General features: G+C 39.3%; 3 protein-coding genes across 3 annotated transcripts; 1 reads left to right on the top strand and 2 right to left on the bottom strand.

Annotated features, from left to right (window-relative positions):
- Nucleotides 1-2,301: 2,301 nt before the first annotated feature.
- Nucleotides 2,302-5,037, bottom strand: mpst (mercaptopyruvate sulfurtransferase). Its single transcript, XM_053490285.1, has 2 exons — nucleotides 4,422-5,037; nucleotides 2,302-3,108 (listed from the first exon to the last, which is right to left on the bottom strand). Exons 1-2 carry the CDS (start codon nucleotides 5,008-5,010, stop codon nucleotides 2,810-2,812), a joined length of 888 nt encoding a protein of 295 aa, XP_053346260.1. The 5' UTR covers nucleotides 5,011-5,037; the 3' UTR covers nucleotides 2,302-2,809.
- A 7,320-nt stretch (nucleotides 5,038-12,357) lies between these two features.
- On the bottom strand, nucleotides 12,358-16,231 carry si:ch211-256m1.8 (uncharacterized). Its single transcript, XM_053490212.1, has one exon. It carries the CDS (start codon nucleotides 16,161-16,163, stop codon nucleotides 12,369-12,371), a length of 3,795 nt encoding a protein of 1,264 aa, XP_053346187.1. The 5' UTR covers nucleotides 16,164-16,231; the 3' UTR covers nucleotides 12,358-12,368.
- An 8,514-nt stretch (nucleotides 16,232-24,745) lies between these two features.
- Nucleotides 24,746-26,882, top strand: LOC128516018 (MIEF1 upstream open reading frame protein-like). The gene is made up of 2 exons (XM_053490320.1): nucleotides 24,746-24,853; nucleotides 26,632-26,882. The coding sequence occupies exon 2, from the start codon at nucleotides 26,670-26,672 to the stop codon at nucleotides 26,880-26,882; it is 213 nt and encodes a 70-aa protein (XP_053346295.1). The 5' UTR covers nucleotides 24,746-24,853; nucleotides 26,632-26,669.
- Nucleotides 26,883-26,997: the final 115 nt, after the last annotated feature.

Raw genomic sequence — 26,997 nt, 5'->3', positions numbered from 1 at the left:
TATTTAAAAGCGAAATAGCAGATCTTTAACGGTCAGAAATCAGGCTGATAAGCAAGTGATCAAATACCTTTTTTTGACACAGTAATTCACAAATAAATATATATACATTTTTAATCATACAATGTGTGATTTCCGGATTTTTCTTTTTAGATTCTGTCTCTTACAGTGGAAATGCACCTATGCTGAAAATTGTAGACCCCTCCATGATTTCTAAGTAAGAGAACTTGCAAAATCACAGGGTGATCAAATACTTATTGACTTCACTGTGTGTGTGTGTGTATATATATATATATATATATATATATATATATATATACAGTGGAACCTCGGATTACGAGCTTAATTCGTTCCGGAAAAGGGCTCGTATTCCAAAACACTTGTAAACCAAATTAAATTTTCCCATAGGAAATAATGGAAACTTAAATTATTCGTTCTACAGCCCAAAAAAATTTATACATAAATATAATTAATACAAAATATAAAGTAAAAATAAAACAAATTAACCTGTACTTTACCCTAAAAAAATTTTAAATTAAACCCCAACAGATAAGGGTTTTCGTTTGTGCATGCAGAGTGTATGTGTGTTAAATGTGCGCGCGCACACACACACACACACACACACACACACACACACACACATTAACGGATAGACCGTTTTTAAAACCATTTAAAAATTAGCAAGGAACATTCCTAGTCACACTCACGTGAGCGCATACTAACAGGATCACTGCTGTAAGTAAAACAACAACAACAAAAAAACAAATTAAACAGCTCCTCACCTTTGAAAACAATCGCGACAGAGAGAAGTTTGTGTGTTTATTTGGCAACCTGAGAGGAGGGGGATGAAGGGGGGCTCGCTCGCGTTTACAGCCCCCTTCTCTCAGGTTGCCGAACAAACACACAAACTCTCTGCCTTACACAGACACAAACACGCACACTCAAAAACCCTGCAGGCACTAAGACCCAGCAGGGGAGACGATAGGTCTCGGCTTTACAGCTCCCCTTCTCTCAGGTTGCCAAATAAACACACAAACTCTTCTCTGTCGCGACTGTTTTCAAAGGTGAGGAGCTGTTTAATTTTTGTTGTTGTTGTTGTTTTACTTTACAGTAGTAATCCCGTTAGTATGCACTCACGCGAGTGTGACTAGCGATGTTCCTTGCTAATTTTTAAACGGTTTTAAAAAAGGTCTCTCCGTTAATGTGTGTGTGTGTGTGTGTGTGTGTGCACGCGCACACGCACATCTCACACACACATCTCACACACACACACACACACACACACAGCGCGTGTGTGTATTCACCCAGCAGAAGAGACGATTACCTACAATTCTGCTGCAAGAGAGAGAAAAACCGTTGGCTCACTTGTGATGACGTAACGCTCGTTGTTAAAACAAGAAGCGCATGCGTGAAACATGATACTCGGTGCTCGTTAACTAAGACAATGCTCGTTTTTCAAGTAAAAAATTATAAAAAATTGTTGCTCGTCTTGCAAAACACTTGTAAACCACGTTACTCGTAATCCGAGGTTCCACTGTATATATATATATACACACAGTGGTGTAAAAAACTATTTGCCCCTTCCTGATTTCTTATTCTTTTGCATGTCACACAAAATGTTTCTGATCATCAAACACATTTAACTATTAGTCAAAGATAACATAATTGAACACAAAATGCAGTTTTTAAATGATGGTTTTTATTATTTAGGGAGAAAAAAAAATCCAAACCTAACCTTTAAACAAATTAAATGTAATTATTTGAAATAATGGTGTATTAGTTTTAGAGGAAAGATAAATCTTTGTCATCACCATGTTACAGTATTTGTATTTCTAAAACAAACAATTTCTGTTTGCATGAGTGAGTATGACCAACATGTGACTCTGACCCCGCTCATGAGTTAAGGGGTGTGGTTTAGATCTGAGACTGTATTACACTGGTTTTAGTAATGCCATAAAGGATATCACTCATGTTTGTTTTGACAGAAAATAATCAACTGACTTTATCTTATTGTCCCATGTCATATTTTTTTCACCCAGTATAACTAAGTATTCATTCTGTTTACTGTCATGTTTAAAATAATATAACATGTTTGTATGTCAGAAGCATCCCTGCAAGTCACGACTGGTGCGTCCATTTTTGCTCGCCTGCAGTTACAAAAAACATTTAGAAAACATTTACACCTGCACACTAATAACAAAGTGTGGCCAACAGAAGCTTTGATCAGTGCAGATCATCTTTTGAGCCTCGTAGGTAGACATTTATATATGTATCAACAAAAAAATTGGAGAAGAGCATGCAAAATGTGTGTAAATATATTTTCTTTTTATTTGCTTGAAGGAATGAAATACAGACAGGTTTCTGCTACAAGATTCAAAATATTATTAGTATTATTGCTTCTTATATTAAACATATACTCAGACAATAGTTGTTGTCTTAGTGTTTAAAGTAAATTGTACTACCACTGGAAACAACAGTAAGATTATTTGCACTTCAGCAAACCTGCAGATTATTTAGGTTCTTATATTTTTATATTTTAAACCATGCAGTGTGTTTGCACACTTCGGCGCGAGCTTTGGCTTCTTAATTATGTGGTGCCTTACTGACTATTATGGCAGAACATAAATAATGAAGGGTATGAAATCAGTAACTCTACGTTTTAGTAATTTATATTTTCAAATATATTTTATAAGGGTTCACTTCCTGTCATTACTGTGAATCATAAATTCGCAAGGCACTGATACAAGTATTATAAAGTGCGCTTTAGCTCTCTGATCTCAAACTCTAGCTGAAATATTCATCATGTCGTCTCTCATTGCTTTTTGCCTTTCACCTCAGAGATGATGTGTTCTGGTGCCGCCCTGGAGAACCACTCGAACCACGAGCCGTCGTACAGGCTGACGTCCTGATGTCCACACAGGTGAGCCGCCAGCACGATGTGGCACGCCGTGACCCCAGAACCGCACGAAACCCAGAAGGGCTTCTGAAGGTCTACGCCTGCACTTTGGAATATCTCTGTCAGCTCCTCGACCGGACGCTCCAGTCCAGAAGAATCCAAGAAGCAAGAAAAGGGCATGTTGATGCTGCCGGGGATGTGACCAGGTTCTATGGCTGAGACAGACAGAAAAAGTGACAGAGGGAGGGTTACGATTACTGTTTGCTGTTAAAATGTAGAATCTCTCAATCGTACTCATCAATCCATCCACCTATTGATCATCTGGTCTGTCTGTATATCTGAACATCATCTATATATTATTCGAACAGAAATAGATCACATGACCTACTAGTCTGTCTGTCCGTCCGTCCGTCCGTCCATCTTTGTTTGTCGACCTGTCAATCTATCCATTTCTCTGTCTGCCTGTCAGTCTGTCCATTTATGGGTTTGTATGTCTGACTATGTTTGTCTGTCTGTCTAATCATCTATCTGTCTATAAGGAGCTAATAGTGCACTTTAGTACAAAGCAGGAGAGGAACTACCAGAGCCCTGTCAACAAGCCGATTGGACAGTTTCAGATACCTCTGTGTTTACATCACACAAGACCTGTCATGGTCCTGTAACATCAACTGACGAGAGACATCACAACCTGGTTGGGGAACAGCACCATGCAGGACAGACAAGCTCTACAGACTTGGTGCGATCAGCTGAGCTCCCTGACCTGCACTCAATCTACAGTGAGTGGTGCTGGACCAGAGCCAGGAAGATCGTGAAGGACCTAAGCCACAATGGACTTTTCTCTCTGTTGTGGTTCAGGAAAGCGCTTCCGCTCCCTGAAGGCCAACACAGAGAGACACCACATATGTAGGACTAAACACTCTAATCTGATTTCTCACACAATAACAATCTCACACGTTAAACATTAACACACATTTGCACACCATGGAACTTTGCACATTTTTGAACTTTTGACAAATACAACTTTATCTATCTATATCTCTGTCTGTCTGTCTAATCATCTATCTATCTATCTATCTATCTGTCTGTCCAATGTGGCTGAATTACAACAATTCTGCTAAGATGAGTCGGCCAAAATTCCTCCACAGCGCTGTAACAGACACGTTGCAGGTTTTTGAAACCGCTTGACTGCAGTTGTTGTTGCTAAGGATGGCCAAACCAGTTATTAGATATAGGGGGCAAACGCTTTTTCACACAGAGCTATGTAGCTTTGGATTTTGTTTTCCTTTAATAATAAAAATTTTCATTTATACACTGCATGATGTGTTTACTTGTGTTATCTTTGACTCATATTGGAATTTGTTTGATCTGAACCATTAAAGTGTGACAAACATGCAAAAAAAAAAAAGAAATCAGTAAGGGGGCAAACACTTTTTCACACCACTCCATCTATATGTCTATCTATCTATGGAATCATTTCTCTCTCTCACACACACACACACACACAGACAGACAGACAGACAATATTCACCTTCTCGCGGTTCGGGCTCGAGACCCCGGAAGCGGCCCTCCATTCGCGCGTCCACCAGCTGGTACTTCCGGTCAGTGAGGTTCCTCAGCACGTCCTCGTAGGTCTTCACCCAGGCGGGGTTCTGCTCGGTCCTGAAGCGCGCGCGCTCCGGTGTGTGCTGCAGGTCGGTGACCGGGTGTCCCTCGCGCAGCCAGGTCTTCATGCCGCCGTCCAGCACGGACACGGAGAGGTGCCCGAAGTAGCGGAACATCCACCAGACGCGCGGCGCCGCGAACGAGCCGAAGTCGCTGCAGTCGTACACGACCACGTGCGTGTCGTTCCCGACGCCCAGGCGGCCCACGTAGTCCGCGAACTCGTTCTCCGTGGGCAGCATGTGGTCGTACGGGGACGACCTGTCGCTGCACTCGTCGATGTCGAAGAACGACGCGCCCGGGATGTGGCGCTGCGCGAACTCCTCGCGCGCGTTCCGGTTCAGCATCGGGAGGTACCACGAGGCGTCCAGAACGCGCAGCGCCGGTCCCACGCGCGCGCTCCTCACCGCGTCGGCCAGCCACTTAGCACCGACCAGAGCTTTCACCTGAGCCGCCATGACACCTCAGCACTGAAGAGACGACTCGCTTCAGATTCACTTCAAATCAATGAATCGGTTCTTCATGAAATCATTTGAAGTGGAAAAAAAAAAAACTCGTTTAAATTAAAAGAATCAGGAATCGGTTCTTTGACCTATTTAAAGGGAAAGAATCGGTTCTTTATTTCAACTCGCTTGAAGTGAAAGAAACGGTTATTTTTAACACTTTGAAGTGAAAGGAAACGGTTATTTTTAACACTTTGGAGACGGTCATTTTAAGTCCTTTAGTCAGTGTAAAAATCGTAAAAATGTTTCTAAAATCACATCTTTGGATTGGTTGTATTTAGATGGACTATTTTTTATCACTTCTATCCAAAGTAAACAAATTATCTTTTTTTTTTAAGCAAATGCCAGACAGCTTTTTTGCTGCTGCATTAACGCCACCTCCTGGACGGGAATGTAATCATTGTTTAGGGGGAAAAAAAGCTAAATGGTTTTAAAATATTAGATCAGGTTTTAAATTAACTTGGATTTATAGCAATACGTAAAGTATCACAGCTCTCTCTCTCTCTCTCTCTCTCTCTCCCAAGATTCAAGATTAAAAAGTGGTTTATTGCCATGACAAATATTTACATTTGTGTTGCCAAAGCTCAGACATAAGTACAAGAAAATAACAGGAGTAGATAGTATAGTAAAAACAAAGTAGTATAAAAATAAAATAAGGGTACAGATATTTAGTTCTTCAGTTAAAGGTAAAGTGAAAAGTCATTGAAAAGAAAAAGGAAAGCAAAGTTTTCCTTTATTACTACTACTACTAATAATAAATATAATAACATCAACAGTGATCAGTGCATGTGATGTGGTCACTTGCTGCCCCTTATTTGGTGTCGTGTGTGTTTGTGAATGTGTGTACTGTGCTGCTATTGTGCGGCTCTCCCTGTGCTCCCCCCGTAGGTGGGGTAGTTTGTGTAACATATATATATATATATATATATATATATATACACAGTATATCATAATCAACTCTTATGTCATACTGTGACATGTCACAGATGTTCCTCGCCGGTTGTAACATTAGGCAGCTTCGTACAACAAAAACGGGTATTTCAGACCAAACTAATTTTTATTAATATTAATAATGTATATACTGTATATTTGTATTACTAACTAAACGATAGCAAGATGGTTTAGTAGTTAACACTGTCACGCATCTCCAGGGTCCCAGTTCGATTCCCACCTCTGTGTGCGTGTAGTCTGCGTGTTTATTCCTGTGCTCAGTGGGTTTCCTCAGGGTACTCCAGTTTCCTCCCAAAGACATGCAGATTAGGCTGTTTAGGTTCATAAAAGTTTGGGATTACACTGGAACCTTGGATTGTGAGTAACGCGACTTGTGAGTGTTCCGCGAGACGAGCTTAGTGTTTTGGAATATGAGCCCGCTTACGGAACGAATTATGCTGGTAATTTAAGGTTCCACTGTAACTATATAGATAATTATATTAATTATGTTTAGAAATTAATTATGTACAACTAAACAACTATATTGAGATTCATTTGGAACAGTCACTTTGTCACAAGGTTGAGGAGCCATCTTGTTTTATTTATGTTTGAGTCCTGAGAACAATTTAATTGTGAGTAATTCTTGAAGAATATATGTATAGAGTGTGTGTGTATATATATATATATATATACACTGTATATAAAATGGAACCTCGGATTACGAGTAACACGGTTTACGAGTGTTTCGTAAGATGAGCAAAGATTTTAAATAAATTTTTAATTGAAAAGCAAGCATTGTCTTGGTTTACAAGCACCGAGTATCATGTTTCACGTATGCGCTTCTTGTTTTGACGTCGAGCGTCACGTGTTTACAACTGAACCAGCAGTTTTTTTCTCTCTTGCGCTGCAGAATCGTCTCCCCTGTTGGGTCTTAGTGCCAGTCTTTTACTGGTATAATCAACATCCGTGAACGCGTGTACTGTTTACTATAACACTGTGACCACGTGTGTGTGTAAAACATATTTTATTTTGCGTTCGGACGCGCGTGTGTACAGTGCATGTACTGTTTCTTATAACACACGTGTGTGTGCGTGCGAGTAAAGCAAAAGAAATTCTCAAAACAGAGGTTAAAAATCTATTTTCTTCCTCATCGCGGCGTGTGTAATTTGACACTGTGCCGGCTATTCACAAACACACACACGCGCACAGAAATTAAGGCGAGAGACACCCACTCTGCTCTCCAAAGAAATACTGCTCTGTCGCAAATCTTTTCAGAGGTAAGGTGCTGGTTTATTTGTTTGTTTGTTTTCCTTTACAGCAGTAATTCTGTTAGTTTGCGCTCACATGAGTGGTATTAGCGATGTTTATTGGTGATTTTTAGATAAAACAGTGTAGCGGGAGAGAGACATTGATTTATGACCGCTGTTTACGAAAGTGTAGCCCAGTGCGGGAAATGCATTGTGGGTAATGCAGTCCGGTGTGTGTGAACGCGAATGCGAGATGTAAGCCAGGATATAGAGTCTGAGTTTTGTTCTTCAGTAGTTTTTTGTTGGATTTAAGTTAACAACAGTCTTTCCGTTAATGTGTGTGTGTGTGTGTGTTTAAACGAGAGGAGAAAGTTTTAATGTGTAAGATGAGGAGGGGGAGACAGGAGGGGCTGAAAGCAAAAGTCTCCACTTACTCTAGCCTCACACACACACACATTAGGGCTGCACGATATTGGGAAAAAATTACATTGCGATATATTTTTTTCCTGCGACAAATTTATTTATGTTCATCAGGTGTTTTGAACTGCTTAAAAATCAAATAATAATTCAAGAATAATTGGGGTAATTTTGTAAGCATTTTCAAAGAATAAAAAGATGTAAAAGTATAATCAAAACCCTGAAATAAAATACTTTTTTAAGCTTATTTTGGGTTGTTCCATAAACAGTTTGGCTTACCTTATTCACTGTCAATTTAGGCAAATCAAGGCTCTAATATGTTATGAAATTAATAATGAATGTTGCTTTTACCCTGATGAAAGGGAAATCATTTTGTGAATGAAAAGAGGACACTTTAATATCACATTAAGGAATTAACATGAGTGACAAAATAAGTAATTTAACATTTTATTCAACAACTTCTTTTTTTAAAACAGATTAGTAAATATATTTTGTCACAAAAAAAAAAACAGATTGGTAACAAATAAATTGTAATAAGCTAAACTTAACTTGTTGTAATGACAATAACAAGTGATGTTAACAATAATTATCTTACAATAAATAAAATATGTCAGAAGATTCTTTTTTCTTTTTTTAGTCTGTATACTTTTTTTAGCCAAAGTAAAACAAGTGTTGGTTATCAGCTAACAAAAAAGATTAAACTTTTCTACAACTCTGCTCTGCCTATGCGCGACACACGCAATGCTTCTGCTTTGCTAGCGCCTGCAGTGTGAGAGAGACATAACTCACAGTCAGACTCATGTGAGGCTCTGTTGTTCGGCTGGACCACAAGTCGGTTGTTGCTGCATAATATTTCACTTGTTATCACAGCGCGGTTTCCACTTATGCCTTGCATTTGTTGTACAGCTCTGGGATGGTAATTTGAGAAAAAATATTTTTTTTTAAATAAAATTTTTAAATCAGACACACACAAGTTTTTTTTATTTTGTCCTGCATGTGACTGCTGCGATGTGACTACCGCGCATGCATACATCGCGATGACGATGCTGAAACGATGTATCGTGCAGCCCTAACACACATACACAGTGCCTGCACGCACAAAGGGAAACACTTATCTGCCGGGATTTATTTTTTATTTTTTTGAAAGGTGAAATGCAGGTTAATTTGTTTTATTTTTACTTCTTCTTCTTCTTCTTTGTCTTTCGGCTGTTCCCTTTCAGGGGTCGCCACAGCGAATCATTTGCCTCCATCTAACCCTATCCTCTGCATCCTCTTCTCTCACACCAACTAATTTCATGTCCTCTCTCACTGCATCCATAAATCTCCTCTTTGGTCTTCCTCTAGACCTCCTGCCTGGCAGTTCCAACCTCAGCATCCTTCTACCGATATATTTACAATCTCTCCTCTGAACATGTCCAAACCACCTCAATCTGGCCTCTCTGACTTTATCTCCAAAACATCTAACGTGGGTTGTCCCTCTGATGAACTCATTCTTGATCCTATCCATCCTTGTCACTCCCAAAGAGAACCTCAACATCTTCAGCTCTGCTACCTCCAACTCTGCCTCCTGTCTTTTCTTTAGCGCCACTGTCTCTAAGCCATAGAGCATCGCTGGTCTCACCACTGTCCACCTTTCCTTTCATTCTCGCTGATACTCTTTTATCGCACAACACACCTGACACTTTTCTCCACCCATTCCAACCTGCCTGTACCCACCTCTTCACCTCCTTTGAACAATCTCCGTTGCTCTGGACTGTTGACCCTAAGTACTTAAAATCCTGCACCTTCTTTACCTCTGCTCCCTGTAGCCTCACCGATCCTCCTGGGTCCCTCTCATTTACACACATGTATTCCGTCTTGCTGCGGCTAACCTTCATTCCTCTGCTTTCCAGAGCATACCTCCACCTCTCCAAATTTTCCTCCACCTGTTTCCTGCTCTCGCTACAGAGCACAATGTCATCTGCAAACATCATAGCCCATGGAGACTCCTGTCTTACCTCATCTGTCATCCTGTCCATCACCAGAGCAAACAAAAAGAGGCTTAGAGCCGATCCTTGATGCAGACCCACCTCCACCTTGAACTCTTCTGTCACACCTACAGCACATCTTACCACTGTCTTACAGCTCTCATACATGTCCTGCACCACTTTAACATACTTCTCTGTCACTCCAGACCTTCTCATACAATACCACAGCTCCTCTCTTGGCACCCTGCCATATGCTTTCTCTAAATCTAAAAAGACACAATGCAACTTCCTGTTACCTTCTCTGTACTTCTCCGCCAGCATCCTCAAAGTAAATACTGCATCTGATGTACTCTTTCTAAGCATAAAACCATATTGCTGCTCACAAATTCTCTGCCCTTAACCTAGCTTCCACTACTCTTTCCCACAGCTTCATTGTCTGGCTCATTAGCTTTATACCTCTATAATTGCCACAGCTTTGCACATCTCCCTTGTTCTTAAAAATTGGCACCAATACACTTCTCCTCCATTCCTCTGGAATCCTCTCACTCTCCAAGATCTTGTTAAACAAACTTGTCAGAAACTCTACTGCCACCTCTCCTAAGCACTTCCATACCTCCACAGGTATGTCATCAGGACCAACAGCCTTTCGACTCTTTATCCTCTTTAACGCACTTCTCACCTCACTTCTACTAATATTTGCTACTTCCTGTTCCACAACAGTCACCTCTTCTACTCTTTGTTCTCTTTCGTTTTCCTCATTTATTAACTCCTTAAAGTACTCCTTCCATCTTCCCATCATCCTCCTGGCATCTGTCAGTACATTTCCATCTCTATCTTTAATCACTCTAACCTGCTGCACATCCTTCCCATCTCTATCTCTCTACCTTGCCAACCTGTACAGATCCACCTCTCCCTCCTTACTGTCTAGCCTAGCATAAGTCCTCATATGCTCTTTGTTTGGCCATTGCCACCTCTACCTTCACCTTACTCTGCATCTCCCTGTACTCCTGTCTACTCTATTCAGTCCTCTCAGTGTCCCACTTCTTCTTAGCTAGCCTCTTTCCCTGTATACACGCCTGGACTTCCTCATTCCACCACCAAGTCTCCTTGTCCACTTTCCCCTTACCTGATGATACACCAAGTACCCTTCTACCTGTCTCCCCGATCACATTGGCTGTAGTTGTCCAGTCAACTGAAAGCCCCTCCTGACCACCTAAAGACTTCACAACATTTTTCCTTTCTCAGCTTCCACCACTTTGTCCTCTGCTCTGCCTTTGTCCTCTTCGCCTTCCTCACCACCAAGGTTATTTTACACACCACCATTCTGTGTTGTCTGGCTACACTCTCCCCTACCAACACTTTGCAGTCACTGATCTCTTTCAGGTTACAATGTCAACGCAAGATGTAGTCGACCTGAGTGCTTCTGCCTCCACTCTTATATGTCACCCTATGTTCCTGCCTCTTCTGGAAGAAAGTATTTACTACTGCCATTTCCATCCTCTTTGCAAAGTCCACCACCATCTGTCCTTCTACATTCCTGTCCTGAAGACCAAACCTGCCCATCACATTTCCATCACCTCTGTTCCCTTCCCCAACATGTCTATTGAAGTCTGTACCAATCACCACTCTTTCACCTCTGGGGATGCTCTGCATCACTTTATCTAACTCACTCCAGAATTTCTCCTTCTCTTTTAACTCACATCCTACCTGTGGGGCATAACCACTAACAACATTGAACATTATCCCTTCATGTTTTATTTTTACTTAATATTTTGTATACATTTTTTTATGTATATGTTTTTTTTGGCTGTAGAACAAATAATTTAAGTTTCCATTTTTTCTTATGGGGAAATTTAATTTGGTTTACGAATGTTTTGGAATACGAGCCCACTTCCGGAACGAATTATGCTCGTAATCCGAGGTTCCACTGTGTATATATATATATATATATATATATATATATATATATATATATATATATATATTTCAGTGATCCATATAGTATCTGAATCACTGAATATCATGTTTGGTTGTTTGTTTAGTAGATTGTGTTAAAGATGTGTTATGAGAACATAATGGAATTTGAACCACGAAATAATTCTCATGCAAGTACCCTGCTTCACTGTGGTGAATTATTAATAGAGATTTTTTTTGATAAAATCTTTTTCACCTTTAGAAAATCTCATGAATTTGCACCATTCATTTTCTTTATACTGTACCTCAATTTCCAACGGCTCACAGAAGACAGAGAGACTTTTAGGGTTAACATAAAGGTTTTAATCATAGTTTTCACAGTTTAGAGACAAAAAAAAATCTAAGTTGACAAGGAATTAAATTTTCCAAGTAACTGATTAACTCTCAGACTGCATTTTAAAAATCTCTTGTTGACCTGCTTTAGATTTATTTAATGATTAGCTGCACTAGCTGAGATACATATATTTATAGAAAGCTAGCATTTCATTTATCTAGAGCATCACTGCACTATACTTAAATGACATTCAAGAAAAATGTATAATGTATCATTTTAAAGTCAATTTTAATACATCAATAATCAATAAATCAACTAATTATAATATGTTTAGACTACCTCAATTATATTATGTTAATAAAAGTAATGTCATGGCTTTTAATAATTAAGATCCAATGGAAATTGTATAATTAATATACAAAAGTAAATTATATAATATCTTTAAATACTTAAAGACTACATTTCATAATGCATTTTGTGCAGTTTACTGAAAATAAATTTTGTTTAAGGTAGGTATTTCTTGGCTTTCATTCTGGGGATGATCTGCATGTCTCTAACATCATTGTGCTGTAGCAGCCAACACATGTATCTTTCTGTACCCATACCCCAGCCACTTGTAGACAAAGGTATGACTTTTCTCATGTTAATGTACCATTTGTAAGATTCTTCTGGCACAGCATGGTGGCGTAGAGCTTCTTGTACCATTTCAGGGGTGGAATGTCGTTCCCCAAGCCCTACTGTCTCACCTAACCCCAAGATCAAATCAGCTGCTTTTGCTTTGGTTTCATTTGAATTTTCAACATAAGCTTGGTAGAAAGGCACACTAAGGTGATCCATTTCTGTCAACCAAACAGCACCACCATACTTTTCGATCAAGACCATTTCTCCTTTTCGAGTGAGCTTTCTACCAAAGTGAGGCTGTCCCTCTTGAACCCATTCAATACAGTCAGAGGAAGGCATTATTGGAATGGCTTGCTCTAGAGTCACTCTTGGGAGAGGTTTCTTCATCTTTTTCATGAGATCCTGTGCATGAGCCAGCGTGCCTGCTGTACTTAAAATGATCTTTGAGTGTTTTTTTAGCATTGTCTGTGTCAGGTGGACCACATAACCTTCTGCTATGGAAATAGCAGCATCCATGTCACCAAGCAGCTCACACTCAACATGGTAGAACTGATTCAGATGAGTAGCATCAGGGTCCTCCCCTCGAAAACTGGGGGAGACATAGTATGTCCCTGGAAGCCCTTCTTGAAATCGTAAGAAGTATTCTAGCACAAATTGCATGGAGTCGGCCAAGTACACGTCCTGGCCTAGCATGTTGACAAAAACAGGCTCAGAGTCAGATCCTAGGCCCAGTGGTGACGAAATGGTGTCGGTTGTAATTGGTGTCAGAGCATATGAGTACTTACATTTGTTACTGAAGTATTCAACTGTGCTGTGAAATAGAGTGTTTTGGATCTGAAAAAGATTGCGGTACCATTGGCTCTTGATGGCTAATATGGAGTGGCTTTGAGGTGTTTCCCAAGTGCGAGGTGGGGTTGTCTTTGTGATTTTGCTGTGGATCTCTTTCAAAGCATCAGCACTTGCTGGAGGGCCATCAACAGAAGTGACATATCCAGGATAGATTCGACAGAACTGAGGAGGCACAGAAGAAGGCATTTTACCTGGCTTTGTGAGAATTGGAATTAACTTGACATGTGCATGATTAATTTCTAAACCCTCAAATATGAGCGCCACACCTCTAGCACCCATTCCCTCTTGTAAAAGTTGAGCTACTTGCTTTGCAGCCAAGATAAGGGCTGTGTAGTCACTCTTGTCTAGACAGAAGATGTCACTAGTCAGTGGTCGTCTTGGCACCAGAACAGTCAAGCCTGGTGTATTGGGGAATGGGGTAAGAAAGGCCACATGTTGATTATCTTCCCAGACACGCCAGTGTTGCTCCTCTCCTCTCACAATGCGTGAAAACAGTCCACAGTGAGATGGCTCTCCATGGAAATCATAGTAAGCATTGGGTGTTGGGAGCCGAGACCTGATCTTTGCAAGGACTTGGTCAAGGAACGCATCCACACAACGTGGGCCAGTCTTTGAACTGCAATAGCCAGGGTCATGTACATTGAATTCCTCTTCCCTGGCAAGATAAGCCTTCCAGTTGGATTCTAAACCATATAGAGGCAGGATTTTGATATGAGCAGGCTTGTCTGGTTGCGGTCTAAACACAAGACCACAGCGATACACTTCTAGTTTTTCACAAAGTAAGTTAGCAACTGTTTGTGCGCCCAATAGCATTGTTACATAGTCTGGCACTGTTAACTGAAAAATGCTGTTTGGTCCATTTAAGGCCTTTCGAGTGAGAATAGTTGTTCCTGGGGTCCATGGGTCAGAATGCAAATAAGCTACTAGTTCATCAGTTTCCCAAGTCACATTTGCAAAGTTCAGCATGGGTCTGAAGACTTCAGCTCGAGCAACACCACTTTTCATTGATGCAACAAACATTACTCCAGCATTTGTTTCAACTACAGCTTCACCTTTGTGGTCAACAGCAATGATACCGGCACATTTTGAATCTAGAACCTCATGAATCACCTCTCGACAGGCTTGTCTTAGACTGTATCCTTTGATGTTAAAGAGACTAGCTACCTTATGAGCAACTGTCTGACATAAGAATGCATCACCATCACCAGAGCACGTCACAGCCAGTTTATCATCAGCATATATTCCAGCACCGACAATGGCTGTGTCTCCAATTCTTCCTTTCCACTTGCCCACTAATCCCCCTGTGGATGTGGCTGCTGCTAGCTTGCCCCAACAATCCAAAGCAACTGCACCTACAGTTTGAGGATGGCTGTTTGCATTTTCACTCAGTTTCATTACAAATTCTTTGTATCTGATGTCAGTGTGAAAGTAATCTTGCTTCATTGGCTTCTCGTCACCTGCAAGACCCATCAAAAACTCCTGAGCGCCATCTCCTGTTATTAATGCATGGTCACTCCCATCCATGACATGACGGGCTGCTTTTACTGGGTTCTTTACATGCTGCAGGCAAGCCACTGATCCAGAGGTCTTTTTGTGTCCGTCTATAATGGTAGCCTCCATCTCATGCTGGCCTTTTTGGTTGTACACAGACCCCTTGCCAGCATTAAATAAAAAGCAGTCTTCTAAAGCAGTGACACTTCGCTGCACTGCATCCAGACTGCTGCCTCCATGGCATAGCACTTGCGCTCCCAGTGTGAGTGCTGCATGAAGGGCAAATTCAATAACTTCAACCACCCTATTGCTCAACATCATTTCCTCCCCTGCTCCACCATGAATTACCAGGGTGAAATCTGACTTTTCCAAGTGGGTAGAATCAATGTTGTTTGATTTTTTCTCTGTTCCAAGAAGGCATTCAATGGCTCCCATCTGACCAGCAATTGCATACTTTAGGGCCAGAAACATTACCAGCTTTATGTTTAGTTCAAGGCACTGTTTGAGTTTTCCTAAGATACCAGCAAATGTTCCTTTTGCATTCAGCACAAGACGGACCTTGTCCTGCTTGCCAAGGTAAGTAACAGCTAGCTGGTCAGATGCATAGACATTGCCAACAGCACATTCAACACCTTCTATCAAATCTGATCCAGTCAGGTAGATAGAGGGGCATCCAAAAAGATCAAGAAATTTCTTGAGTGGGTTGTCCTGGGACAGGCCATTACGTAAAACAGATAAATGGGGCCCTACACCACTGCCATTTTTGGTAGCTTTGATGCATTTTTTGTGCTCCATGAAAGCTAAATGGAATTGTTGGAAGAGCTCATTAGTGTGGCATGGGACATCATCCTGGCCAATGCAGGACTCTAGGGCTGTTACTAGCTGACGAGACAGCATCGTGACTGAATATGTGGGATCACACCGACCTTGTTTGTAGTGTCGCATATGAGTAGGGGTGACCATGATATATCTATCAGCTGATTCTCCAAGAGTTTGCCTTAGAGAGAGCTGCAATGCAAAACTCATCCATGCATCATATATACCTCTGTGACTCCTTAGAGTGGTGAAAACATCAGGGTAAGATGAAACTTCAAAGGTTACAATGGGGTTACGTGCTCCTAAAAGGGTGTAACCAGGTTGATCTAACAGTTTAATATCTCCTAGTGAGAACCGAAGAGGTTTCGGGTAGGAAACAGTATGATCTGATGTATTCATATGCTCTATAGTTATGGACTCTGAAAGTTTCCATACACATCCAACCACAAGGCCAGCCACCATGCCATCCAGGGCACTGTGTTCAAACAGCATGCCACTTACACCATCTTTGAAGACCACCATATTTACAACCTGTAGAAAAAAAAATAAACAATTACATAAAAATTTCAAGGCACCTTTACTACTGTACAGTGAAATACCAATAAATGGCCTAAAAGAATGCAGAAATCTTATAATCAAACCATGCATGATTGATGAACTTCAAACCTATCCACATTCATGTAGAATTGCTTCTATAATGGCCCTTTTGCTTCTATAATCGACCCCTCTCTTCTAGGGAGCCTTTCAACTAGATTTTTTTTTTTTTTTTTTTGCCCATTTAGCCAAACGAACAATAGCAAGCTCAGGAACTAAAACCAGCTTTAAAAAAATTAAGATTTCTATTTCAGGCCGTCACCCTCACTTCCTGGTTAGTTTCCAAAAGCATCCACATTTTTTCCCACATACCTTGTCATAGTACCTCAGACACTGGCTATTGCTTCCTCCAAAACAGACCACGTTGAGGGTATCTGCCAAATCCACTGGTGCATAGCAGTCTTCCAAGGACAGAGCTAGAATGGCACTCTCCATCATTTTAAGTGATTCTGCTGCTTCACCATCAGCTTTTAGGATCTCCTCCCTAACAGTGTACCATGCTGGACGTTTAAGAGCAGAAAAACCACAGATTGTGGAAGGATCATGAACAGCTGAAGCAGTTGGAAGATTCATTATATAGGCTAGCTGGGTGTAGAGGTTATGAAGCGGCACGGGTGAGGGCTTGCCTGCTTCACTACAGCTCTGTATAATCTGAATGGGAAATACACCTCCATGGCAGATGACGATGGCATGGAGGCTACCTGGATACACCTAAGAATAAAATTAGAAATAGTTGAAATTTTATTACATGTCTATATGTGCTATTCAAACAAGACAGGATTAATATTTTGCATATATGTCTGCTAAGTAATGTTCTGATCATACTTTGCATGTCTTGAGGAGGAAACCCACCACACACAGACCCAAGCTGAGTATCGAACCCTCAACCCTGGAGGTGTGAGGCACAGTGCGAACCATTACACCACCATGCTGAATACACAAAATGTGTGGCGATGTAGGCTTTACCTACATGAGAATCTCAGTAACCTCTCTAAAACCCCACAGCCATGACTTAAGTGTGTATGGCTGCCACCATTGGAACCTGGGTACTGGTGTTTATTGATGACCTGATTGTTGATAAAAGTATCAGTATGTATTGTAAAGTGTATGAGGCTATACTCTCTGTTCAGCCAAATGCTAAAAAACTTATACATATTGCAGGTGGATAATGAACCAAACAAAAAACAGTGGTACCCAAAAATTTATTAAGGCAAACCAATAGGATATTCCTCTTTGCCCAAGTCAGTCACCTGATTTCAACCCAATAGCATGCTTTTCAAAACTTCAGGCAGTCGTTGATTGCAAATAATCTTTATAAGTATTAAAGGCAATCCTAATGTTTGTAATTATGTACGTTTGTTCCATTATTTTTGGAACATTTGTGTATATGTGTGTGTGATTTAAATGGCAATAACTACTGAATAGTTAATGCAACACTTTTATCAAACTACTTGAAATAAAATTAAGGTGCTGCTCATTAACAAATTAACTTTGCTCATTTTAAATTCAATGTGATAGTATACAGAGTCCAAATGGAGAAAAAATTTCAGAGATTTATCCTTACCATTATCTGATCCTGATGTTTGCCTGGTAAGCGACTGGCAGCGAACACCTCTGACTGTTGCGTGCGTTCTGTAGGTACATGTCCCTCGACAAGCCAAGGTTCACTGTACAGCTTGGCTACAGCCCACAGCAGAGTGGTCGCCCTCTCAAGCTGTACACTCTCTCCCTTGGCTTTGGATGGAGGTAGCACTGAGGGAATCGCTGTGGAGGTGGGTAGGGGGTTGAAACAGGACAGAAGACGCTGTTTGAAATTATTTGTTACCCAATTCTTGTGGCAGGAAACACTGGATTTCAGCTGCTTATGTGCATCCTTGAGGGCCTGTGTTTGCTGTGAAAGAGCAGTTTTATAGTGGACATACTCCTCTGGACTCAGAACCAGCTGCAGAACCCGGCTTGCTTCTTTCAAGGTGACGTCTAAGTCAGGAAGAGGGTAATCGAGCAGCGCCATCCTGAGGACAAAAGAACCAGGGGCCCTTAAAAGCATGCATTTCTTTAATCTTTGCTAACCCAGATTATAAATGTAAATTATTAATTAACAAAATATGTATAAATTATGTAATAAGTGTGTTTTCAGCCATTAAGTGCATAGGTTTTGCTCTGCTCGTCCTTATGATTGTCTATCCATAAATTTTCCTTTTTGTTTGTTCTTATTTTATTACATCAAATTATTCTTATTCATGTTTTTAATAAATTTTTTGCACTTCTTATTTAGCATTTTTTTCCCATTTGTAGGAAAATGCCAGCATAAGTATGTTTTAATAGGCACAGTAAGGAAAATGTGACTCATTTATAAATCATGACTGAATGCTCTCTTCACAGTTCACATGATCTGCAGTGCTTCATAGTTTAGGCCAAAATTCAATAAGTTCATTACCTCGTTTTCTCAAACCAACGACTCAACATGTTTCAGTGAAATTCTCACAAAACAACGGGGCTTAAACAGGATTTTTTTTTCTTAATGTCTGAGACATACCTTGTTATCAATATTATTAGCCCAGTATGGTAGCATGGAAATTGTGTATCACGTCTTCATGGAAACTAGCACTTTAATACAATTTTGTCTTATTGACTATAATACTTTCAAAAATGCTTTTAATATAATGATTATATATTGTATTCCCATCAACACTTAAACACATTTATAGACAATATTAAACAAAGATTCATTACTCTGCTGTGTGGTCTACAGTTAGGAATTGGAATCGAATTGATTCGATTTATGGGAGATTTTTTTAAACAAAAAATTAAACTAGTTTGGAACTTTAAAGTAGATCATGTTCATTGCTTATCAAAAATTTACTACAAATATATTCACCATATCTATAGAACAATATTAATGTTAAACTAAATTTTACAAAATCTAAAGTTGAGATTTTTCCACTTTTATAAAGATGCACTTATAGATTAAAATTTTATTTGTCACATACACAGTCACACACAGTATGATATGCAGTGAAATGCTTATACGACTGCCTGTGACCTAAAAAGAATGGTTTCTCTGTGAGAATGAATTGGATTAGGGTGTATTGTTTTTAAAATAGAGTATTCAAATAAAGATATAAAACATGAACTACAAATATAGAAAACTGTCTAAAAATGTAAAATATGTACATCAATAAAATAGAGTTAAGTAAATTGAAGTGTATGAGGTGTTGAGTAAGCAATGTGTCCCAGAGGTGTGCAATATGTAATCCATGTGCTAGTAGATAATTCACCATAATTATATGTTATAGAATAATATAATAATATTTTAAATAAATAATCTCTATCTATTGACTCACCTCAGAGCAGAATGTCAGATTTGAGCAATATGCTAAAGAAAATGGAGATGTTGTAGACGAAGATGAACAGGATGATGGCTGTAATTCAGACCAAGTGACTAAGTACAGAATTAAATTTTCCACCTTCCTGTACAGGCGGAGTCTGTCACTGCCCTGTGTGTCGCCTCCCCATTCTTTAGAGTCCACATATTTAAGTATTACGGAGATACATCTTAAACACATATTACAGTAATCTTAGATACTTTATATTGTTATGCAATATGACCTGATATATTTAGGGCTTCTGTATTATTGAGCTGTATTAGATTTCTGAATATTACTTTTTCAATTTACATAAAACAAGAATTTTTTTATGTATCTCTCAAAGCTAAAATGAAACCTGGGGTTAATGCAGAGATAAGTTACTTTCTAACCATGTCGTCTGGTAGTACAATCTGAAAAAACATGTCTTTCTCAAAATTATTTTTTTTTGTAAATATGATCAATATGAAAAGTGACATTTATGCCATTTAATCTTTAGTAATGCTAGGGTGTGATGTGTGTGTTTTAACATATCCCAAATACATTTAGTAGTGCTTTTAAATTCTAACCTAAGTTTTAACTGTGTAATTTTAGACACAGGGCATTATTGCTCTTAAAGCTCTTAAATACATCAGTATTCTGACTGTATTAGCACACATATTGATACTGATGCTGTTAAACATAACTTTTTTACGTACTGAGGACAAAAGTAAAAGAGGTACACTTCTATGGCTTAATTTTTAATAAAGTATAATTTAAAAATCATTGCTGCAGAATATATCTTCTGAAAATAGAAATATAAAAAAAGGATTATTTCCAGAAAGTACAAGAAATTTAAAATGCACTTTTGAAATATACTACAATGGTGCCTAAAAGTTTTTAGACAGTACATGTAATGTATTATAGTTCTCCCTGTGCACAAAACAGGTGATGTAGTCAAGAAACCATCTTCTGCAAAGGATCTTCAGGAAGTAATCAAGCAGGTTAGTGACCCCTGCAGACGTCTTATTGACTCTAAAACCAAGTTATGAACGTATCCCGGATGTATGCAAGTTATTTGGTTGTTCATTATGGTAGTACATTTTCGTATGCCAAAATTGCTTTGTATGCAAATTTTTTGCAAAATTCTTAAGGCAAAAATTCATAAGGAAAGGCATTTGTATGACAAGGTTCCACTGTACATCTAAACAGCATATATCTGCTGGAGTCCAATTTGTTTAATGTGAAATTGCTAATGCATTTCCTATTGCCAGTCTGTCTCCGGGTCTCTCTATAAAATAAATAAATAAAAAAAGAAATCAAAAAATGTTTTATTTAAAAAAAATAAATAAATGTACAAATCTGTTGTTGGTCTTTCGGCAGGGACGGATTATGGGTTGTGTGGGCCCCTGGGCAAAACGTTCGCAAGTTCCAACCCAAAAAAATAAAAATGCCAGCATTGTCTGGGATGGTTAGTTGCTACGTCATCATGCCACTTTTGGGTCCTAACTAGTGCGGCGTACGCGTACCGTGTTGTAAAAGCAGAATGATGTTGACAAAACTATCTTTTGCCGCTAAAGCAAATTCAACAACGAAGCTTCTTCAACGACCTTGGCGACGTGTTCGCTTTGGTCTCTCCTGGTGTGAACGTACAGTGAGAGCCATGTTGGGGCACGGTTAGTGATCACACTACATGTGTACCGTGTCCAGCTGAACCATGCCAGAATCCACCTGTGTACCATATCCCCGTACAGAATGGAGTGATCCGGGGTGTAGTGGTAAAATAAGAGGTGGGTGAACTACGAATTCTGTGATCACAGTTTATGCATAAACTATACTATGATGTGCATTTAGATAAATTAAGAAGTGGGTAAACTCTAATTCTGAAATTTCAGAGGTGGGTAAACCGTGTTTACTTGCGTTTATAGCTTCCACTACAGCCCTGGAAGTGATTACACTGGTCAAAATCTTACCCCTACCCCTTTTCCACTGCTCTGGTTCCCGTGCCGGTTCCCAATTTTGGAACCAGTGCCTCGCTTTTCCACAGAAAAAAATTTGTGCCGGTGCCCAAAAATAAGCACCAAACCGGCCCCTAAACTCTGCTGGTCTAGTTGCGAGAACCCATGACGTCATTTTGGATACTAAAATACATTTTCATACTAGTTTGGAGAATAACCAGTAAACTGATTTCAGCCATAGTCGTTTCTGTTTAGTGGGCGTGGCCTGTGACGTATTATCATGCAGCTCCCGCTGAGCTCCTGTCTAGTGTAAATGTGGGCCTGGCACCAGCACCAGTGTAGTGGAAATAAGGTAACCGCTACACTGGTCTGGGGGCCACTCAGCGGGCAGGTTAACCACCTCCATGGTAGGGGCCCTTGTAATCAGATGGCCCTTTAAAAGCCTCCAAAGCCCCGATCCTCCCTAGGACCCCCTGGTAGCCAGAAGCCAGGACCATAATAGGAGGGCCTAAGAGGGCCTTCTAAAAGTAGGCTCCCATGCACCCATTTCCCTTTAAAGTTCCTATAGCAGGGCCGGGGGCCCCCTGAAGGTATGGAATAAAGTGATGTGTGTGTCAGCAGCAGTGTTATTGTCCATTTCTAAGCGTGTGTGATTTAAGGGTGTCAGACATCATGTGTCTGTTTTACCTGGTTTGTTCTGGCTGGGCTGGTAATTGGTACGAAGTGCAGCAGCAAACACAACAATTATTTTATATACAACAAAAATCTTTTTTATTTAACAATTCAGACACTTTTCTTTAACATAACATTTTTTTGGTTACAGTGCTGAATGTTATAAGTAGGTTGATATTTGGTCTTGACTTGACAATCTGAGAAAAGCCTTATGGTATAATGTGGGAAAAGAGATCATAAATATTTACTCATGACTAGGCTCTGGCTTTTTTTAGGGTTTGATTCCCACCTCAAGGTCTGTGTGCATGAATTTGCATGTTCTCTCCGTAGGTCTTTTGGTGGGTTTCCCCCATTTACTCTGGTATCCTCCCACAGTTTAAAGACATGCAGATTTGGCTAACTGACATTCCCAATTTTTCGGTAGTGTGTGAATGTTGACCGGAGGTCCTAGCACGGTCGTAAGAAAGGGAATAAATACAATGTTCACCATTGGCGTTTACAGTCCCTAGTTGGACTGCAGAGGTTCCTGGTGTAGAAAAAAAAAATTAATTTCAATGAATATGTCAGTAAATTAGCACTCCAAGCAAGCCAATGTTTAATGTCTAATACCCAGAAGGTCTCTGTGAAATAGCAGGCCCTCTGTTCTTCTGTTGCATCAGAGAAAAACACAGGCTGTACAGACATTAAATTTAGGGAAGTATACTAACAATATACCGAGGTATATATAACAATATACTAAGAATACTACTTAATTTACCTTATTTTATTCCTTTTCTAACTTTAATCAAGTAGAAAAACAACTTGAAAGAGAACTTGGAGCATGACCGAAGAATGACCAGTACACACAAAAAGTAAAAATAAGAAATAAATGATAACTTTAATGAAGAGCCTAATGGAAAATGTAGAAAGTACCTTGCCAGGGTTTGGCAAACTAAGTATACACAGAGACGCTTAGAAAAATTCATAGAAATTACTTTCAGTTACGGTTTTTCCAAACACAGAGCATAGATGGCCAGACTTTTTTTTAAAGTCTGGACCTTTTTTAAAGCTAAGGAACAAAGGGATCAATAATCAATAATCAAATTCATTATTAAAACCATTTACCACCTTTTTCCAGTTGGCCGATATGAGCAGCCAATGCTCTTTCATTAAAAGGAAAGAGGACTTTAACATATAGTAAAGTAGCCAGCCTACAAAATGACTCAACCAATTCAAAGTCAAAATCAAGCAATGGCAAGAATTTATCCTGCGGTTTATTAAATTAAGGAAAATACAAGAGCACTCAAACAGAAAGTAAGACTAAGAAAATTTAATACTAACTTAATCTTGATATTAAAATTAGCCCTTACTGCTACAACTAACACTATTGCTCTATATTATACTATATAATCAAAGTACATTAATAATGATTGTGTTTATAAAAACTAACCTTATACTAATCAATAGATTTATGCCTATATTGTCAATGTTAGTTAAATTTAAGTAATATAGATTAATGATAAAGTTATGATTTAAAATTGAATTATCTAATGAATCAAATTTTTTGTCTTAATCCTGGTCTTTTAAATCAGGAAATATTATAATAATAATAATAATAATAATAATAATAATAATAATAATAATAATAATAATGTAATCAAGCTTGGACCAAATTTAATCATATTGATCCTAAACGTAATTAAGTTTAATAATTAATTATTATATGACATGTAATTTTGAAAACATAAAAAAAAGGTATAATAAGAATCATTTTTAAAAAATGATTTCAATAACTTGAAGCATACTAAGGACAGATGAGACATGACAGGGTGACCTATGCATCAGGAAACTCTCAAACCTTTCTCCGGTGAAACCATTAAGCCATCAGCACTAGTGGTCGATATTCTACTGAGGAAAAAAAGAACAAACCAAACTCTCCTTGAAAAAAGGAAAGGGATAATCTAAATTTTGAAGTATGAAATTGGAAGTCACCACAGCACTAGGCCAAACAAATTAACATATATCTATTGAATATTAAATAAAAACTGGACCGAATGAGCAATGAGGCACTTGTCAGGTGTAAAATTGAGGAAGTGTGAATTTTGAGGACTTTGTGGTTGGAACTTTGTGGGATGTCTGTCTGTCTGACCGGTTTAGAGTCGTCTGTCTATGTTTGCTTTTTGTTTTTGCAAAATTTGCAGTTTTGACCTCAAAAGTTTCCAACGACATTACATAAAGATGGACACGTGAAAGATGAAATGTCCTTTAACTGATAAAATTGTTTTATACACAAGAGAATAGTGTTTTTTATTATTATTATTTAACAGGACTGTTATGACTGTTATGACTGTTATGTTATGATCGTGTTACTAAAATCCAAATGTAATACAAATAAATCAGGCTTTAACACAATTTTTATTGTTTTGTTGTAAAAGACAAACAAGAATATTCATTTTTAAACCTGTTAAGTTTAGTCAAATTAATTGTTTAAAAACAACAACATAAAAAACACCATTGGTCACCGGAAGTAATTTCCTTTCTTTTTTTTCTTTTCCAGAAACACGCGTGTGGTCACGTGGTGCGCGTCTTCCGGTTCCGGCTCCGACTGCAGTTTGGAGCTCGAGCTCGGATTAAAGGACAAAACACTTTTTAACGCTGCTTAAACGTGAGTGTTTTAGTTGAAGTTAATATAATGTCATTGTTTATAGAGCTGAGAGTTATTTCCAGTCTAATCGTTGTGTTCTCGGTGTGGTTTAGCCGCTAAAGGTCACCGAGTGAGGCGCTAGCGTCGGGTTAGCCGCCTAGCTCTAACGGTTCCTGTTGAAATCTGTAGTACATTACGTCATATTCCTATGAATGAGATTTTGAACATCTCATGGTGGCTTTATATAACCACAGAGTGAGCAGTGCTGTGTTTAAAGCGACTAATATTTAACTAATGCATTGGTGGTTAAAGGGTGTGCAGGTTAATCCTGCTGTAGAAGGGCACTGTGTGAGTTTTAAAGTTGATTTAAAGGTAATGTTTAACTCTTTAACTCCTGATTGTGTGACTAAATCAGGGTTATTTATAAACTGACTGGTTTCTGTTCTGTGATACAATCCAGAATACTTCCTCTCTCTCTCTCCCCCTGTACACACTCCTCTGTTTAGAGAACGATGAGCCGTGTAGACGCATGACGTCGTGAAGCCTCTGATGAGTTCCTGAGAGGAGTCCGATCGATACGTCTAATGCACTACACCTCGGATAGGAAGTCACTCAACAGTCCTGGATATGTGGTGGAGACAGGGGGAAGAAATCAGTTATGAATCGCAGTGATTCATTTATCGCCATTAACTGACTCCAATATATAATTTAGAAAAATATTTATTTATTTAATTACACACTTATAATAGAGAGAAACCAGTCAGTGACCAGGATCATCTGGAGCGCAGAAGGTTCAGAGTGGTGCAACAGAAACGCATTTTTCATGGTGTTACATTATAAAAAATTGTGTCTGTTAAAGGCCTTTGATCTGCCTTTTTCTCCAAACTCCAAACTGAGAGAATTAGACCCAAACCCATTCATTTCCACACAGAGAGCGCTAATTAGTCAAAAATTGTGTGCGTGAGAAGCCGCAGCCGCTCACTGTCAGGTTGAGTTTTGAGACTTTGGAGACCGTAAAACATCGCCGTTTCTTTATAATCCTACAGGTGGCGCACTCACACATTTCTATGTGTCCTGTGTGGTAGTAGTGATTCATTTGCAGGTTGGTTTGTTTAGAAATAATAATTATGGCTGACAGAGATGCACTGCTCAGTTAAATGTTAAACTCTTGTATTTGAAGTTAGTTTGTAGTGTTTAAACGCTGCACTTAGTTTTTAAGTGAGTAAACTAATGTTATAAGTAACGGGCGACATTTTATTACCTATTAAACCTTTTTTTACAGGTTTAACAAAATCAGCAATTTTAATCGAATTGGCACCGAGGTTTTGGGAGGTGACCAGTGGTTCCCGTTCCCAGTGAGCAGTGATGGGAAAATAATCCACTTCAGTACCACTTAAGTGGCAAACATGTTGTAATTTTATTTTTTAAAAATCTATTTATACTTCTATAAAATTCTTTTGAAAGTTACATGAAGGGCTTTTCTGAGCACTCAAACACTAGACCCCAAATGCTGGTTCATTTTAATCATTTAAATGATTCCATGAACTTGAGAAAATGTCAATTAACAAATCTCTTGAATGAGTTTCCACTCAGGTTTAGATAATTTTTTAAAGGAAACTGAAGTGTACCTTTATAGTGACATCAGTACCACGACGTGGTACTGAGCGTTTCTATGATCTATGACTAGATGTGGTTGTGAAGTGGGTGGGGCCTTAGGTATTTTGGTTTTGAGGACTTCTGGTTTTTTATCTTCTTCTTTTTTTTTTTTTGTTTTTTGTAAATCATCCCATGTCCTATAGGTGTGTATGTGTGTGCGAGGCTCTGAGAACTCTCCCTAATGGGCGGCTGGTCCCGCGGTGCCGTGCTGGAGCTTTATCGAGCGCTGCTCCGTGCGGGGCGCCACCTCCAGTACACCGACCGCAACTACTACAGGCGCGTCATCGCCCGCGAGTTCAGACGCTGCCAGACACTTAGCGAACCCAAGGCCAAAGAGGAGGCGCTGAAAAGGGGACAGTTCTTCCTCAACAGCCGTCTGGGAGGACTAGTCTAGACCCAGGCGGCATTTACAGACAGCAGGTGTGTATGTGACATAAACAACAGAGGAACATTTTGACCAGGATTTAGGATCCGACGGCGGTGAGTCAGACTCTGATCCCTCTTTGTGA

This window comes from Clarias gariepinus, chromosome 28 (genome assembly GCF_024256425.1).
Source record: "Clarias gariepinus isolate MV-2021 ecotype Netherlands chromosome 28, CGAR_prim_01v2, whole genome shotgun sequence".
NCBI lineage: Eukaryota > Metazoa > Chordata > Actinopteri > Siluriformes > Clariidae > Clarias > Clarias gariepinus.
The sequence above is the reverse complement of the archived record's forward strand: the minus strand, read 5'-3'. Positions and strand labels throughout refer to the sequence as shown.

Bases quoted from the DNA above. Each gene is read 5' to 3' on its own strand.
- mpst (XM_053490285.1), bottom strand. From the start codon at position 5,010: ATGGCGGCTCAGGTGAAAGCTCTGGTCGGTGCTAAGTGGCTGGCCGAC. The intron at 3,109-4,421 runs GTGAATATTGTC...TGTCTGTCTCAG, and splicing joins CGAGCCCGAACCGCGAGAAG to CCATAGAACCTGGTCACATC.
- si:ch211-256m1.8 (XM_053490212.1), bottom strand. From the start codon at position 16,163: ATGGTGGTCTTCAAAGATGGTGTAAGTGGCATGCTGTTTGAACACAGT.
- LOC128516018 (XM_053490320.1), top strand. From the start codon at position 26,670: ATGGGCGGCTGGTCCCGCGGTGCCGTGCTGGAGCTTTATCGAGCGCTG.